The sequence below is a fragment of the Rutilus rutilus genome (genome assembly GCF_951802725.1).
Source record: "Rutilus rutilus genome assembly, chromosome: 24".
NCBI lineage: Eukaryota > Metazoa > Chordata > Actinopteri > Cypriniformes > Leuciscidae > Rutilus > Rutilus rutilus.
In genome coordinates, this window is record NC_140228.1 from 26,885,436 (window position 1) to 26,903,776 (window position 18,341).

The 18,341-nt window shown below is 39.0% G+C and overlaps 2 protein-coding genes and 1 long non-coding RNA gene across 6 annotated transcripts in view; 1 reads left to right on the forward strand and 2 right to left on the reverse strand.

The window, feature by feature from the left end:
* Positions 1-7,160, forward strand: part of adarb2 (adenosine deaminase RNA specific B2 (inactive)) — a gene marked incomplete at its 3' end in the record, with an annotated part of 189,761 nt that extends 182,601 nt beyond the window's left edge. The window contains exons 9-10 of one of the 2 annotated variants that reach the window (XM_084398883.1): positions 2,079-2,260; positions 5,986-7,160. In XM_084398883.1, coding sequence (XP_084255009.1) covers positions 2,079-2,260; positions 5,986-6,153 — 350 coding nt within the window. The remainder of the gene's footprint in view (positions 1-2,078; positions 2,261-5,985) is intronic. The other variant, XM_084398882.1, reaches the window with a different exon arrangement.
* LOC311284056 lies at positions 400-6,280 on the reverse strand. Its single transcript, XR_014626151.1, has 3 exons — positions 5,922-6,280; positions 679-2,270; positions 400-616 (listed from the first exon to the last, which is right to left on the reverse strand). It is a non-coding gene; the product is annotated as an uncharacterized lncRNA (long non-coding RNA).
* Positions 7,161-13,021: 5,861 nt separating the features above from the next.
* wdr37 (WD repeat domain 37) overlaps positions 13,022-18,341 on the reverse strand; it is a 45,148-nt gene continuing 39,828 nt past the window's right edge. For all 3 annotated transcript variants that reach the window (XM_084398751.1, XM_084398750.1, XM_084398752.1), the window contains 3 exons: positions 17,133-17,267; positions 16,574-16,688; positions 13,022-14,731 (listed from right to left, as the gene is read on the reverse strand). In XM_084398751.1, coding sequence (XP_084254877.1) covers positions 14,600-14,731; positions 16,574-16,688; positions 17,133-17,267 — 382 coding nt within the window. In that variant the 3' untranslated portion in view covers positions 13,022-14,599. The remainder of the gene's footprint in view (positions 14,732-16,573; positions 16,689-17,132; positions 17,268-18,341) is intronic.

An 18,341-nucleotide genomic window follows, 5' to 3' on the forward strand; every position in this document is an offset into this window, starting at 1 on the left:
AGATTAGGTATAGCTGTAGGCCTATCTCAAATACAATATCACAGTTAGTGTTTTAGCAGCATTCTAGTGTAAAATACTCTGCATGAAGGATAGACAAAATCATTAGTGTCAGTAAATGTAGACAGCTTGAGGGAAAATTATTTCCTTCAAACTTTTCCTGTGACTCATTATTTGTTTATTATTGACTCATTATTTAGTCATACTTATGCACAGAGGAGGTCATTAAAATGTGTTTTACTTAACGTAGGTTGCATTTTATTATGCAAATGTTAGATTGAAGCTCCAAACAACAGTATGTTTACAAACAATGTACTGTATAATAAATGTGCAGAAAATGAAGGCGCTAAAAGGTTAAGAAATATTAAAATAATCTACACATACATAAGATGAAAACTAGTCTTCCAAGAAAAAAGTTTTATTCGACATGGAGGAGGTTGTAACCTCATGGACACCATGTTGCGATCACATGACCAGCAGTGTCACACAATTGAAAATCCATTCAGACTGAATCCATGAATATCCGTTTAAAAAAGAAAAGGAATAAAAGATAAACTAATGCAGTTGGTAAACAAACTTAATGCATCCAGGCCAGTAGGTGTCAGTATAAAGTCCAAAACTACCGGGATGAAGAAGAGCTAGCAAAGCATTAAACAAAGCACACTAGCTTAACCAAGTTACATAACTAGTTTAAGCAGCAAGGCTTCTGCTTGGCTGGTTCACCTGCTTGACCAGCATTATACCAGACTAGACCAGCAAATGGACCAGACTGGAAACTCAAATTCATGTTGTAGTGGTGAAGGTGCCGTGTCTAAATGGTAACCTTCATACTGTGAAACTCTTACATGATTCACTCAAACCCCTACCCTAAAATGAGATTGCAGGACTTTAGCGAGGACGTCCTTCAAATACGGGTCATACACTTTAGCACATCACTTTTAGAAGATACAAAGTGGCACTTAAGAGTAGCTTTATGTCAAATACAGAGCGATCACATTTAGCAGCATCTTGTGTAAAATGCTCGGCATGATGGATAGACGACAACATTGTGACTGACAGTAAATGATGAAGCCTGCTCGAGGTAAAATACAAATTAAGTGCTCTATTATAGACATATAGGGATAAACGGATTGAAGAGTGTGAAATGACACCGTGAAAGAGTTGAGCGAGGTTCCAAGAAGGACGCTGCGTTACGGCATTAAAGGATATGCACATTATAATAGCAGACCATTTAGTCCACCTGTTTGAAGCCCTGGATAGAGATTCTGAGATTTGCAGGAGGATTGAAGGAATAGTTCATCTTAAAATTAAAATGCTATATGACTTACTTTCTACTGTGGAAAACAAAAAGAGACATAATGCCCACAACTGCTCTTTTTCAGGATAGGAGCTCCAGCAAATGATGCATAAAATGTGTCCTTTTCCTCACACAATGTCATCACATGGCTTCATACGACTTTGAATATAGCGCACAAGTCATATGGTCCATTCAGAGCTCGGCAGTCACAGGCCCCATTATCAAAAAATAGTACATTTCGGCAATACTTCTCAGCAGAAGGTAAGTCACACAGGTTTGAAATGAGAGTGGATCAGTAAAAGTTAAATTTTAGGGTGAACTATCACTTCAGGACTGAGTCCACTGCTAGCATGTTTTGCTAAACATAAACACCAAATTTTTCAATATTCACAGTAAATGACTTAGCACAGCTGTCAAAATGCTCTCCTTTATCAGTACTCTCCACAGTTTAGCAAACATGCTACCGCATTAAAACATGTTACGCCATTGTGTTTCACGTAAAGCGTTTCAGAAGTCGGCAGCACGGCTCGTGGGCATGCTATCATACTCTCCACTTTAAGGAAGAAAGAATGCCATGCTAATTGGTGTAGTGATGCGGCAATGATTGAGGAGCCCGAGAGATCCTTTGTGCCTGGAACCAGTGTTTACCTCAAAGATAGCACAGACGACACACACAGACATGCTCGCCTGCTAATGAAACACTTCAGCAATCACATGCTAAATAGAACCTCCCTCGAGTGCTCCTGCTTTCTCTGAGTCTCGCTCTCTTTCCTTGCATGCGCAGGCCTGAGCAACAGTGACTGCAGGCAGCAGGGGAAGTCCGTGTGTTACAGTGTCAACTGGACGGCAGGCGACACCCAGCTGGAGGTTCTCAACGCGTTTACTGGGAAGAGGAGGGACTCCGGAGCTCCGTCCAGACTCTGCAAGCATGCGCTTTTTGCACGCTGGATCAGACTCTATCGCAAGGTGAGCTTGCCTTTGAATAAAAAGACAACACAACAGACATGATGTCAGCATCTTAAATTGTTAAACGAATGCATGAATGCACACACACTAACTAGATTCAAAATTCATGACACACGTAGGCATTGCATTCTAAGTGTTGCCACTAGGGGCACTATAGCAAGCATTTGCTTAAAGGGATAGTTCACCCAAAACTGAAAATTAGCCCATGATTTACTCACTCTCAAGTCATCCTAGGTGTGTATGACATTCTTCTTTCAGACGAATACAATCGGAGTTTATATAAAAAAAATGTCCTGGCTCTTCCAAGCTTTATAATGGCAGTGAATGGCTGTTTCTTTTTTGAAGTCCATAAAAGTGCATCCGTCCATCATAAAAGTGCTCCACACGGCTCTGACGGGTTAATAAAGGCCTTCTGAAGCGAAGCAATGCGTTTGTGTAAAATATCCATATTTAAAACTTTACAAACTATAATCTGTAACTTCCGCCAACTGTCGTACGCGCGTTCACGAGAGGCTGGCGTTCCAGCGTAGATGCACTTTTATGGACTTCAAAACAGAAACAGCCATTCACTGCCATTATAAAGCTTGCAAGAGCCAGGATATTTTTGTATATAACTGAAAGGAGAATGTCACCTAGGATGACTTGAGGGTGAGTAAATCATGGGCTTATTTTCATTTTTGGGTGAACTATCCCTTTAACTGAAGAAATAACCTGATTTCCTAATTAAACGCCACTAGCTAAATTATGTTACCACAACGTACCATACTCTAGTCAAAACGTTCAGCGTTTATCAGCGTTTATCAGCGTTAATCATTCTCCATACTGCACGGCGTCTTAAAAAGTATGCAGTGTACAGTACATACTGCACAGTATGCAGTGCACTAGTATTTCATTACGAACATAGCCTTAAATTTGGACTGAAACAGGAGTTGCAATAGTCTTTTCTTCCCTGTTGTGACGTATATCTGAGTGAACCGGCTCAACCTTGGAGCGGGACTTGATTTGATCCACCGGGAATTGATTACATCGTTGTCGTTTGTTAATTGCTGTGATCTCATGTGAGTGACAGGTTGCTGTAGGGGAGGGATAATTATCCTGCCCTCGCGCTGATACACACTCATCAGAGAAGAGATGTCATTGGGAGGGGAAGGGGAAGTTAATGTTTACTTAAAAAATAATGATGTGCACAGATAAATCATTTATAATAAACTGCAATATTGTATAAAAAAACTGCCAATTTTGATTTCATGGTGACTTTTATAGCCGTTTTTAAGAACGGTTATATTTCCATTTGACCTTGGTTCGGCACGGCAGGATTACAAACCGTTCTCGGCCTGGAACTCTCCGCACGGTTGGCTAACGGTTGTTTACTTCGCTCAAATAGTGCGCTGGCAGCCAAGCAACAGACAGTGAGCAGTCCTGAGTGGTGACTTCACTACACGCATTCTCAGCACGGTTAGCCAACCATAACGCCATAACATCCTCCATAACGCGGTCGCTATTTACATCTCATATCGTCAGTACGCTCTTGTGTCACAAAAGCAATGAATTTGTATGCATTTGTATTAAATTCCAAAGAGCTCCGTTATCAGCCCCATGGGGGAAAATGAAACACATCCAGGCCTGCTGGGCCGGATCGGCACGGAATGGACCGGTTAAGCAATGATAATGGTTTGGCTTGACGGTGGAGAAGTGGCTTTTCACACTCACAACGATAAATCTGAAGTCGCTGTTCTGTTGGTTTCTTTACTTCCATTAGTAGTTGCATCATATCGCTGCTCTTAAAGGGATGGTTCGGAATAAAATCAACTTAGGGTCCTTGACCTCGAGCCAAACGCCTTTTTTCCCTTGGTCGAACATTATTAAAGTTAGAGCTTATTTAGAGATATCAGCCGAATGGCTTAGTGCAGGCGCTAATGGATCCAAGGCTGTATCTCGTAAATTACCCCACTAATAATGCCCAGAATGGTACCAAACTTCTACAGTACTACAAATAGGTTCTGTACTCATTAAACGAGGCATTGGAAAGTTTGAAAGTACATCAGGAGTTTGTTTAAATAACACTTGCCTGTTGGCTAATGCTACCGCTAACCCGGACGTCGACGTCACTTCTGTGAGTTGAGAAAAGCCCGTAAAAGTCCTGGCAGAAAGCGATGCATAAGGATGTAGTGTAACGACGCCCAGCTCCAGGATTGCACTAATATTTTGTGTTATACAACAAGTTAACACTAAGTTGTCAACACTTCAGAAAAAATAATAAAAAATGCATCGCTTTCTGCCAGGACTTTTACGGGCTTTTCCCAAATCACGGAAGTGACGTCGACGCCCGGGTTAGCGGTGGCATTAGCCATCAGGCAAGTGTTATTTAAATAAACTCCTGATGTACTTACAAACTTTCCAATGCCTCGTTTAATGAGCACAGAACCTATTTGTACTAATGTAGAAGTTTGGTGCCATTCTGGGCATTATTAGTGGGGTAATTTACGAGATACAGCCTTGGATCCATTAGCGCCTACACTAAGCCATTCGGCTGATATCTCTAAATAAACTCTAACTTTAATAATGTTCGACCAAGGGAAAAAAGGCTTCTGGTGGGGGTGTTTGGCTCGAGGTCATGGTGCAAAGGACCCTGGGTTGATTTTACACCGAACCATCCCTTTAAAGCTCATAACAAATTTGTCGCATTTCCAATGGTCACCAGAAATCATGTCCAGTCGGCAGGTATGTCGTGACACGGGGGGGGGGGGGGTTTAGGACAATTCTCTGGTCGGGAATGTTTCCCGAAGGCAATTAAATGTCCAGGGACACCAGAAATCCCAGTGGCGCCCTTGCTGATCACTGCAAACACACACCTTTAGGATTAACTTATTAGAGTGCAAGCAGTTTGAGGTTAGGGGTCTCGATCCATAGGACAATGAAACCTATAACCTTTCAGTTCCCAGCCTAGATCCGGTGGTGTTTTCTCAGGTCATTATAAAGAACTGATAACACTTTATGTTGATGATCCCCAACAGACATACTGACTATAAGTAACTCTGCAAGTACGTGTCAACTTATTCTACTAACCCTAACCCTACCCCTAAAGGTCTACTAATACTCAACCAATACTCTCATGAGAGTTAGTTGACATGTAGGTCCAACGTTACTTATGGTCAACAGAATATCTAAAGGGGACCATCAGAATAAAGTGTAACCAAAGAACTAGTTGAGGATGAATAATTCTGTTTTTATTAACCAGAACAGACAGCTCCCATTTGTTATGAGACGGGGAAAAAAAGCGTAGGGCAGAATTAGGCCCTCATCATGTAAATGTATGGGAGAGATGCCGGCTGCTGTACCAAATGCTGGCAGTTAAAATCTAATGACTGTGGAAATGGTAATCATCTTGAAAAGCACTTGAGCGGCCTCCCATGGCAAACGCTCAGCGCTCGCAGTCAGGGACGCAAGAGCACACACACTAATCTCCAAAGAAACTTTTCTTTTCTCCGTTCACCGCGCCCCTCTTTGCTCTTTTTTTTATGTGTGTGTGTGAGTGTGCGACAAAGAAACGCACAAAAGCACGGAGAATGTTCAATTGCTTGTGAAATTTAAATGGAGAGATTACACAGCTGCTCAAATGCCACGTTTGTGCCGGCTCATTCGTTTTGTTTTGCACTCTCACCATCTCTTCTGTCTGTCGAATCCCTCTTTCCTATCATTGTTTCTTTGGTTTCCTCTCTCTGTAGCTGGTGGTCCGTGGGGCGAGTGGGATGCCTCTGTACTGTGAAGCGAAGCAGGCGGCCGGCACCTACCAGACTGTGAAGCTGCAGTGGTTGAAGGGTCTACAGGAAGTAGGATTAGGGACCTGGGTCAGAAAACCTCCCGAGCAGGAAAACTTCACTCTGACTGTATGAATGCAGAAGCCTAACCTGGGCGTAATCGTCCTCTTGTCACCAAAACCAACTTCGCCTGCCATCCAGTTGCCACAGAAGCCCTTTCTCACCCCTAAAGTCACCAACATCCCACTGCCAAAAAATCTCCACAGGGAGATGACAAGAATCGCGACTAGGTGGTAAACCTTGTTCTGTCAAACTCTCACAAAATTTTAAAGGGGTCATGAACTGTATTTTTTTTTATATTGAGGTCAACTTATGACAATCGCTTGGTTTTTACATTCAAAAACATCCAAATGAATAAGTAATAGGCTATTTTCTACCCTGGTTTTGAGCCTAGCTCCTGAAACGCTTGGTTTTTATGGGCGTCCCGCATTTTAGACTTGGAAGTAAACGCCCACTGCTATCATTGGATGACAGTTTTGCATATTATAATGAGTTTCATGTAATGCGCGAATCTTAAACAGGCAGTGTTGAAGTAGGCGTTGATCTTCTTCTGCGGAGGCGGGGTTTGATACCCTTTGACCTCATAGATCCCCACTTTGAAAAACCTGTTGTTCGCTGTGCCTGGTGTCAATAAAAGCTTTTATTGGACTAACAAGGAAGTTTTCAGTTCTGAAACTTACAGGATATTCTTATAGTATGATGATGACGACCTCTTATATGTCAAAAGCTCAAGGAAAATTTGATTTCTCAGTTCATCACCCCTTTAATTTGTCGATACCAAGGTACGGGTGAGGTATGGAAGCGTTTTCTACCTTGCCTTTCTTAGCTTCTGAAGGGTTAACGGATTTTTTTAGCCCCAAACCAGTAAAGCCCAAACCCCGCTCCACAGGCAATTCTACAGGTTTCATTGTTCATGTTGTCACAGATCTGATTATCGACATACTAGCCCCAACCGTAACCTGAGTATAGTGTTGGTAGCGCATTCTGATAGATAGCATTACTGTCTGTCGAGATAGAATCCCTCCATGATTCTGAGCATTTAGACAGGCGACTGTTGAGTTGACAGATAAAAAACTGATCTGGAAAAAAAAAATCATGCAATACGATTAAATTACCCTTATGGATATTAACCATGGTCTTATGATAGTGAAAGTGTAGAAACCATGTTTTGGGTGGATTGATTACCATTTGTATAACCACAAATCCCATGGATAAACTATAATAGTAAAACCATGGTTAATTTGAGGTTACCGTGGTTTAACTATAATAAGCATGTTTGTTTGTAGTAAAACTATGGTTACTTTTCGTAAGGGTAATGTTCGTGCATCAAAAAAATATCCTATAGCCATCCTCAATGACATATCCCAACATAACACGTTAAATATCTTATTCTAGCTAATCAAAAAAGCTTTTCTCAACCAGTTAACGCTACGCTAAGCTAATAAGCTATGCTGTTAGTTTGCTAACTAAAGGTTAACACCTGAAAATGTTTAATTGTACGTCTATCCCTCACAGCCTCGCTCTCATTCCCATTAAAATTCAAAGATGGCGCTGATGTGAATAAGGTCTATATATTTGCCTTATATTTAATCTTCTGGTATAGAGTGGTGCATGGGTGACGTCACTTTGTAAGGCCAACCGGCATTTAGCATCACGCTGGTTCCCTTGAGAAAAACCCAGTAGGACTTTCCCATAGGCTTTTGGATTATCGCTAAAATCAAGCTCTGTGATCAACAAAAGTTTATGATACTTTACAAGATCATTATCACACAACCTTTATGAATTTTGAAGCCTAAATGCAGCTGCCTGAAGTAAAAAGCTAAAGGCTATAAACGAACTACACCACGGTCCCACGAATTCAACGTCACCATCACTAAGCTTCCGACAACTCTCAGTTTTATCTAAAAACATTTTCCCAGAACGTTTGAGTTAGAATAGCACAATTATAAGCACAACGATTCTGTAAAAGCGGACCGAGTTTACCTGTTCAGCGTGATGATGTTTAATCTCCTCGACACGTAACAGCTTAAAAAAAATCATGAGTGGGGTAATATTGATGTATTTAATGTCGTGGAGTAAAAGGTGAAAGTGTCTTGAGCTTGTGTTCACCACAGTCTGTATTTCTATGGGGTTAGAATTGTTGCATTATTCCAAATAAATAGATTGAGATTCACAAAAAATTATCAAATTCACAAATAAATAGATTAAGATCCACAAATAAATGTAAAGAGTTTCACAACAAATTATAAAACTCACAAAAAAATAAAGTGAGATTTGCAAATAAAAACATACATTTACAAATGTGCTTTATGTCACAAACACAACTCTGCCTGGCATTTATTTGTGAACCGCTTTTGTCTGATTGGCTTGAGTAAACAGTGGGTGGAGTCCACTTATTTGTGAACCGCTTTTGTCTGATTGGCTTGAGTAAACAGTGGGTGGAGTCCACTTATTTGTGGATTTGTCTGCTCCTCGACGCTAGAAGTGTTTCAAAATCCACAGATGTGTGAGGGGATTTAATAAATGCACAGAAAGCGGTTCACAAATGTGGTTTGTTGTGTTTGTTACATAACACACATTTGTAAATATATATAATTTTTTTGCAAATTCATTATTTATTTGTGAGTTTTATACATTTTTGTGAAACTCGTTACATTTATTAGTGGATCTTAATCTATTTATTTGTGAATTGGATCATTTTTTGTGAATCTCTTTACATTTGTTTGTGAATCTCAATCTATTTTTTTGGGAATAATGCAACAATTCTAACCCCATATATTTCAGCCATTTCACCAAAGCCCCGTTCAGAAAACCCACTGACTTCAGGACGATGGAACCGGAAGTGCTCAAATGAAACTCGCTTCAGCGTTTTGGCCTACAAACTGATGTCAGACCTGCACCACTCTGTAGTATTCTCCCATAGCAAACTGAGGTGGTAGAAAACTCTTTTCTAATAACTGCCGATCACAATTTATTATTTTATAAATTACAGTATAGTGAAACTCGGAAAATTTGAATATCGTGCAAAAGTTCATGTATTTCAGTAATTCAACTTAAAAGGTGAAACTAATATATAGACTCATTACATGCAAAGTGAGATATTTCAAGCCTTTATTTGTTATCATTTTGATGATTATAGCAAACCCTAAATTCAAAATCGCAGAAATTTTTACAATTTTCATAAGCTGTAAGCCATACTCATCAAAATTTTAACAAATAAAGGCTTGAAATATCTCACTTTGCATGTAATGAGTATATATATTATACATTAGTTTCACTTTTTAAGTTGAATTACTGAAATACATGAACTTTTGCACAATATTCAAATTTTTTGCATATTATATATAAAAAACTATAGTAAACACAACATTTTAGTATATTAAATGAAACAATAATGCTTTAGTAATGAGTTCCAGAAGCTTTAAATACCTTTAGTGTGACGGTGGATTGTATCAATATTGCTTTGTCCGTTCATGCAATACTTCAAGATATAATTTTGTGCTTAATTTTCCCACTATTTCCATACACAGCACAGCGCTGGAAGTTGTGGTGGCCTCTGGGGCTAAATGCGGAAGCGTTCGTGTCCATTATGTTTGGAAGCTTGTTTACGCCACAGAATAAAATATAAAAATTGCTTGATATGAAGATGCAATTGTGAGTTATAAAGTCGGAATTGCATGATATAATGTCGCAATTGTGTTATAAAAGTCCGAATTTTGAGATATAAACTCCCAATTACGAGAAAAAAGTCAGAATTACGTTTATATCTCACAATTATGCCTTTATAACACACAATTATGACTTTATATCTCGCAATTCTGAGAAATAAAGTCAGAATTGCAAGATGTAAACTCGCAGTTGTGAGATAAAAAGTCACAATTATTTTTTCAAATGTTTTATTCTGTGGCGGAAACAAGCTTCCATAATTATGACAAGAAAATAATTTGGATTTGCCTCCAGTATTCAAAAAAACCCTCAAATGTATGTTACAGTCACACACTTGGGTAGTTTGTTTCCAGAGCTCCCTCAAAAGCTAGCTCTAATGTGTGTAGTCGAGTTCTCGCGAGACTTTTGGCAGAACGAGGGTTACCAGCGACGTGATCGACAACAACGGGAAACGTGAAAAACAGGGACAATTTTCTCCCAACACAGCAGATGGAAAGATGGTCACCTCTCTCTCACTCCACTGACAGCTCTGCAGTCGCCGTCATTCAGACGTGTGTGTGTGTGTGTGTGTGTGTTAACCTTCGCCAAAGTGAAAGGCAGCCGCCGTCTTGTCATTATCTGGCCGTTTCCGGATGGCCTGCCCCTGAAGAGCTCCGACACGCTGTCCAATTAGAGGTCCTGTCAGAGTGATGCGTCCCTCATTTTCCTCTCTCTCTCCTTTGCCTCATTGGTACAACTTTAAAATGAGAAAAAAAAGGGACAAAAAAAAACACAGTAGGGTTTGACATTGCAAAGACAGGTTAATTCAGCTCCATTTTGAGCGTGCAGACTAGAGGTAATGGTGACATACTAATGTAAATGGTGCCATTACGACACCCCGGGTCTTTTTTTTTTCTTTTTTTTTTCTGAGTTGGTACAGCTTTCTGCTTTAATACCTCAATCCCGCTCACAGGTGACGTGTCATTTCTCCGCTGGTTTCTCTTTGTGTGTCAGTGCTGTATCTTTACACACGGTGTTCTGGGCAGAGACCTGCGTGAAAGGAAAGGGAAACGTCGCCGGTTTGATGTAGACACAAAAGACGAGTTGAGAGTGCGAGTAGAGATCCGTGATTATGGAGTAATTTGTACTTAATGGGTTCATTTACAAACCGAGCACATTACAAATCGCTTTGTAAAGCCCCGACCCCAACCTTTGAAATGCATGCCACTTTACCAGAGGTTTAACCAGTGATTCACATGCATTTGTTTATTTCACTTACAGATCCTTCTCCTTCATGTCATTTGATTTAGATTTACGTTTTGTGGGTGTTTTAATGTGTATGCTTTAACCTCGATATATATATATTTTGACCAAGTCACAATTCATCTGTAAAGATGTTTATTGTTGTATACCAATAGAATCATCCTACTCCATTATTATATTTCAGTCCTTTGTCATTGCAATTTGTTATTCATGTATTCTTTAATAAGCTTTCAGTATGAATATTTTCGAATGCCACTTTGTCATGTGGCCACCCTTTACAAACAGCTCAAAATGTCACAGGGACACCTAGTGGTGGCAAATATATTTTCAAGTCTCACTCAGTTCTCACCTGATGTTATATATTTTTTTTAACGATAATGAATCTATCCAAGATTAAACGTGATACACTTTGTCTACCCACAGAAATATAATGTCAATAGAAAGATAGAGAAATTGACCGTTCAAAAATGGCTCAACATTACCTGCCCTTTTCTGTTATCTGTATTTTAAGTCTTTTTTTTTTTTATTCCCAGTAATTGCTCAAAGGATCATCTTGATGATGTTAAATTAAATAAAAAAAATCTGGTTCATGGCTATTTTCACCACACTGACAACCCAGTTTGAAATTTCCATAACTTGAAAGACTGTTAATGCACATGTGTGTTTACCTTCTTTTTTTCAACATTCATTGTATGTTTGAGTTGAGCGTTTTCTTCATCACAACAGAAACATAAAAAAACCCTGGACGAACCTACGTCACGTAATTCAGTCGTAAAGGCATGATTGATTGGCAATATTGTACTAATGACTGTACATTTTGTAAAAATTTGTAGAAAAAAATACAGAAAATTAAAAGAATAACCTTAAGATCTCTCTTAATAAAGTGTACATTTTAACCCAAAAGCATATGCTGCTAAGGTCTGTACATTGCACTTGAGTAAAAAGTGAATGTTTATGTGAATAAAAACTAAAACAATCACGTTGTGTTATACTTTGACCTGATTCTATTTGTTGTGCTGTAATATTTTATAGAGATGGAGAGACAGAGCTAGAGATATAGAGCTATAGAGCTAGAGCTATAGAGCTAGAGAGATAGAGATATAGATCTATAGAGCTAGAGCTATAGAGCTAGAGCTAGAGAGATAGAGAGCTAGAGAGATAGAGATAGAGAGCTAGAGATGGAGAGCTAGAGATAGAGAGCTAGAGATAGATATAGAGCTAGAGCTATAGAGATAGAGATATAGAGATAGAGATATAGAGCTAGAGCTAGAGAGATAGAGATATAGATAGAGCTAGAGATAGAGAGCTAGAGATATAGATCTAGAGATATAGAGATAGAGCTATAGAGCTAGAGAGATAGAGATAGAGAGATAGAGCTAGAGATATAGAGATAGAGCGATAGAGAGCTAGAGATCTAGAGATAGAGATATAGAGCTAGAGATATAGAGATATAGAGCTAGAGCTAGAGAGATAGAGATATAGAGCTAGAGATAGAGAGATAGAGATATAGATCTAGAGATAGAGATATAGAGCTAGAGATATAGAGATAGAAAGCTAGAGATAGAGATATAGAGATAGAGAGCTAGAGATAGAGATATAGACCTAGAGATATAGAGATAGAGATATAGAGCTAGAGATATAGAGCTAGAGATATAGAGCTAGAGATATAGAGATAGAGATATAGAGCTAGAGATAGAGATATAGAGCTAGAGAGATAGAGATATAGAGCTAGAGCTATAGAGATAGAGATATAGAGATAGAGATAGAGAGCTAGAGAGATAGAGCTATAGAGCTAGAGATAGAGAGATAGAGATATAGATCTAGAGATATAGAGCTAGAGATAGAGAGAGATATAGAGATAGAGATATTGAGCTAGAGAGATAGAGATATAGATTTTTATATATATATATATATATATATATATATATATATTAATGCATATTCCTAATTTTTCTTAATCTAATGAAAGAAAGTTTAAAAGCCAGGTGTTTTTATACACACTATTTGTCAAATTATTGGTTTAATCAAAACGATGTGATCTTTGAAAGACATTTTCACTTTATTGTGAAGCCCAGCAGTGAGTGATTTAATTGATTCTATATCTCTACATTGTCATTATATGATGCAATATGTTTTTAAAATACAGCAAATTAAGTTACTCTCCAAAAAAAAAAAAAAAAGGCTCAATACAGAATACTCCACAGAACATTATACCAAGTTAGAGAGACCACTAAAATGTTGAGGATCAGACTCGTTTTTAAAGGACGTTCTGATGGGTCATAAGCGTAACATGACAGCGTGTTGTTTGACAGCTGGATAAAAGTGTTTTCGTGTACATTTCAACTCTAAAGTCAAATACAGCCCATTAAACATGGACATCACACATACACTGCACATTTTTGTTAGACCGAACAGATTTAACAGACTGTCTACGCGAAACAGGATGAACTGACACTTTCCACCAGCGTTTCTAATTAAAGTCCAATGAAGTTCTGGTGAAAGTCCAGTAATGCAGTAACGATGCCGATTGTAACACACTGACGGAAGAACTTCCATTTAAGGATTATTTATGAATGTCGAAAGTCCTTCGAGAGAGAGGTTTCTGTAAATACCGGCTAAGCACAGTTGTTCACATCACAAGGAGTCCAAAGTACATCAGTGTCAAGCATCAGATCACACTGAGCAAGGCATTGACATTTGCTCTGATAATTATCGACGAATATCACAATAGCCAGAACTCTCCTCAAGTAAAAACTACAGCAACATGTGCACTTGTTCTGAATTCAGATGGATTGATTCAAATATTTACTTCTACACAACATGAAAGCCCTTGAAAGGGAAGTGAACATCAGTCGTAGGGCTTCGTAAACTGTCACGATACTTACAAAGTCTCAGCTTCTTTATGTTTTCAATAGGGTGAATGAGAATAACACAGCAATTATACAGCATTTTGCTTCACATATCTGACAGAGAGGCGGGTTTGTCATGCAAATGAGCTGCGGCAACACTGAAAGAAGCTGATTGGCCGCTTGAACGGCGGTTCCAATCAGAACATCAAGAAGGTGCGGATCCGTAAATGCGTTTGCCGATTTCCGTTCACAAAGGCAGAGTGCTCCGTTTCTTTCGCACGTTTCATCTCTATAAAAAGCAAAAGCAGAAATTTATACAAAACAAAATCTAAAATGCTGTCGAAAAAAAATAAAAAAAAGTCGTCTGTACAAAGAAACAAACTGAACATTGCACAACAAAAATAGTGAAAAATGACTTAAATGTAACAGCGTGAAGGAATGTCCTGGTCTCGCAGGATTCACGAGTCGCATCATGCAAACACGTAAAAACGGGGTGACGAGACTGGGAGGAACTTCACCAAACCACATGACCAGCGCAGGGATAGATATGCAGAATATCCATTAAATACACGAGTTCCTCACACGAACAAGGCATGACGGGATGAAGACCGCGGGACAGTGACCGTAGACGCACACTGGAATGAAGCACTGAATAGTTTCACGATGTGTTCTTTAGTAAAATCTACTGAAGGTGTGGCACTGAAGAACGTGTCGGAGGATTCAGCGGTGTGTTGAGCGTGTGTGAGACTCTGTGTGTGAGCGTGTCACTTCTCCTGCAGCAGGGCCGGGATGTTGATGTTCCAGCCGATGGCCTGGCGGTCGAAGCCACAGGTGAACAGATTACAGGCTTGGTTCTCCTCGTTCCAGGCAGAGCAGCACACCATGCGCCGATGGCCCTGCGAGTTAAATGCAACATGGGTGTGTCAGGACGCGTTCAAAGGTACAAAACAAGCCAATGAAACTGTTAAAGGACCAGGGCTATCTCAAAACCTAGTAAACCGTAAACCTTCCCACCAAAATACTGGATATAGGCTCAATTATTATGAAACCCTTTCCTTACAACACTTAAAGGGATAGTTCGGCCAAAAATGATATTTAACCCATGATTTACTCACCCTCAAGCCGTTCGAGATGCATATGTCAATCTTTTTTCAGACGAATACATTTTCAGTTATTTTAGAAAATGTCTTAGATCTTTCAGTGGTTATGACGTAGGACGTAGCGTAGGAAGCGTCGTGACGTAGAACGAACGTTTTGCTCTGCTCTCTGGCTGCGCTTCACGTTCGTTCTACGTCACGACGCTTCCTACGCTACGTCCTACGTCATACGCCAGCATCCATCTCCGTGAACGCGCGTCGACCGCTACCGGAAGCCAGTTATTTTCTTTTATAAAGTTTTAAATATGTATATTTTTACGACAAAACCGCACGGATTACCCTCAGAAGGCCTTCGTTTATCCCCCTGGAGCCGGATGGATTACTTTTGTGAAGGATGCATGCACATTTGCGGACTTCAACGAGCTGGACCCCATTGCTTCACATTATAACCACTGAAAGATCTAAGACATTTTCTAAAATAACTGAAAATGTGTTCGTCTGAAAAAAGATTGACATATGCATCTCGAACGGCTTGAGGGTGAGTAAATCATGGGTTAAATAGCATTTTTGGCCGAACTATCCCTTTAATAAAAATGGTGAGTGTATGTGTGAATATGTGAATATATATATATATCTGTGTGAAATTATTATTATAGGGGTTTAAACCGGAAATTATATTACATTAAAGTCAATGTGTAACTTGTAAAAGTATATAAAGTGCTAGACACTGTTTAAACTAAATCAAAATTCATAACAGTTTTTGTAAAACTGCTTACAATTTCTGAAACTATGGCTTCATTTATCAAAACTCTACACACAAAACCACAGAACACACACAGTATGCAAAAATGCTCTTGCAAAAGCAAACACTTAATTTAAAACTATTTTAACTCTTCTAAAAATGTGTTTTTGTATCTGCTGAATATATAGAAAATAAAAAGGAATACATACACCTCCATCTGAAAATTTAAATAAACTACTTATACACTACCATTCAAAACATTTTTTATAAATCAACTAATACTTTCATTCAGCAAGGATGCATTAAACTGATCAAAAGTGATACAAGACATAATTACAAAAGATTTCCATTTCAAATAGATGCTGTTCTTTTAAACTTTTATTCATCAAATAATCCTGAAATAAAAAACATTAAGCAGCCAAGTTTAAGTTTTCAACATTGATAATATTAAGTATTAATATTAATTGAGCAGCATATCATTGAATGATTTCTGAAGGATTATGTGACATCAAATTAATATTTTAACATTACCATTTCAATATCAATTTTAAAATACATTAAAGTAGAAAACAATAATTTCAAATTGTAATAATATTTCTCAATATTATGGTTTTACTCTTGAATTGAAATGGCTTTTTTTTTAGCCTAGCAAAAGGCGGTGTCTCAGAAGATGGCATAATTTTGCTACCTATAATTTGAGACAACATAGTTGGAATCATATATATGATGCCAAAAATTGAAAAACTACTGAGCTGCTTTCCCTTTAAAAGAGACGGTCCATAAGAAGAAACATAATCGAAAACAATCCAAGGAACTGTCGAGTGCTTAAAGAGTGAGAGGCAACTTGACAGACATGGAGCAAAAAGAAAGGCAATAAAACCTCCCTGTGAGAAACGTACCTGTCTGTTGCTCCGTGGGAGACGGGCCAGACGGACCCCATTCATGTCAAACAGTCTGACCTGCCTGTTGTCATGTGGCAGAGCGATGATCCTTTGGTTGGCAGAGACGCTTATCCTGCAGGTTAGTACAGCGAATCAATCAATCAAGTATAAAGAAATAAGACAATGGGTATTTACACTAAATGCAAATAGCTCAACTGGTTGGCAAAGGCTATTTTCATTCCCATCAGTTAGACAATTTACAAATAACACTTTGTGTGAATAGCATCCATCACTGCTTGCACTTAGTGTACAGATGCTATTCGTTGCCTTTTAATGTAAATCGAGCTAGATAGTGTTTACACTAAGAGTAAATATCAATCAACTACCAACCAAGAATATTATCCAAATCTTTTATTTCTGGTTTAGAAGTCCCACTTTACTTGTTCCTTTCAAAATATCTAGATGTTGAGGAATACAGTTTCTCAATTTTCCAGAACTTTCTAAAAAAAGGCACTACTTGTTCAGAGACAAAAGTCTCAGGAAGCTGTCTTACACCTCACCAACCTGCAGCTCTTACCTATTAACGGCTGAGTCTGTGCGAATGGTAGCAATCGGGGATCTCATGTTCTTCAGGTCCCACACCTTGACGGTGCGATCGTCACTTCCAGACACCACGTTATCCCCCACGGTGAACACGGCTGATGTCACAGTGCTGAAAGAAACAAATGAATTGTCAATGAAATCGTGATCCAATCACTCTTTAACACCTAAAGTCTGAAAATATCACCCTGAACAAACGAACATGGTTTTCATAAAATATATGTAAGGTATCTATACGGACAGATAAAGACAGATCGTTCTGTAGCAACCGGAAGTTGCAGAAGGTCAAGGATCTTGGCTGCTAATGTGAAGGACAGAAATTTCATCCTGGGCATAAGTCACTGTAACTGGGTTGTGGGAGGTTGAATTACAGATATGACAATCTTGACGTGTAACAATTGCATTCATGAGCGAGACTCTTAACCCCAGAACGCTCCGGCAGGAATTGTGGCGTAAGGGACTTTGGATGAAATACATCAGCAAAATGGCAAGTCCCCTAAAAGTAAGTAGCTCAGCACTCAAGTATACTTTCAAAGCAAGATAGACTGTACTGACATGAAAAATTACCGTACAGAGTGACTAGAGAGTGCTCAAGGTGATTTGGTTATCTCTACAGTCCTATTCTTTGCAGAACCCAACGGATCAGGAAGCGGATCATGTGAGCTCCACTGTCCGCACTCACATTGAAACCAGTCTTTGTTTTCTGGTAAACAAACAGATTTGATCATTGGTGTCATTTCTGAGTACTCGAGTCCAAACCTACTGAGGAAGAGGATTGTGTTACGGTCCTCTACAGTAGCACTGTGGAACAGATAGCGTATAGTGTATTTGCAGGCTGCATGCGTTGACTGCATACATCATCAAGGATGTCTCATTTCAGAAAAGCTACCATTATAAAATTGACCATTTCCTGTGTGAAAATTTTGGAAATTGTTGTAATTCCTTTAGAACGCAATGAAATATAGAAGTGAGAATGATAATGAGAAATAGAAGACTACTTCAGTCTTCGAAATGAGACACAGCAATTGCACAGAACAAAAAGTGCCATGATTTGGTGGACCAGTCCCAATCTGACTGGTTCGCTTCTACACAACTTAAGGATTCAAGGTGGACAGGTTTGGACTGTAGTTGGTCGTCTTCATATGCGTTCACACTGACGTCGATTTTATCGATAATTAATAAGTTA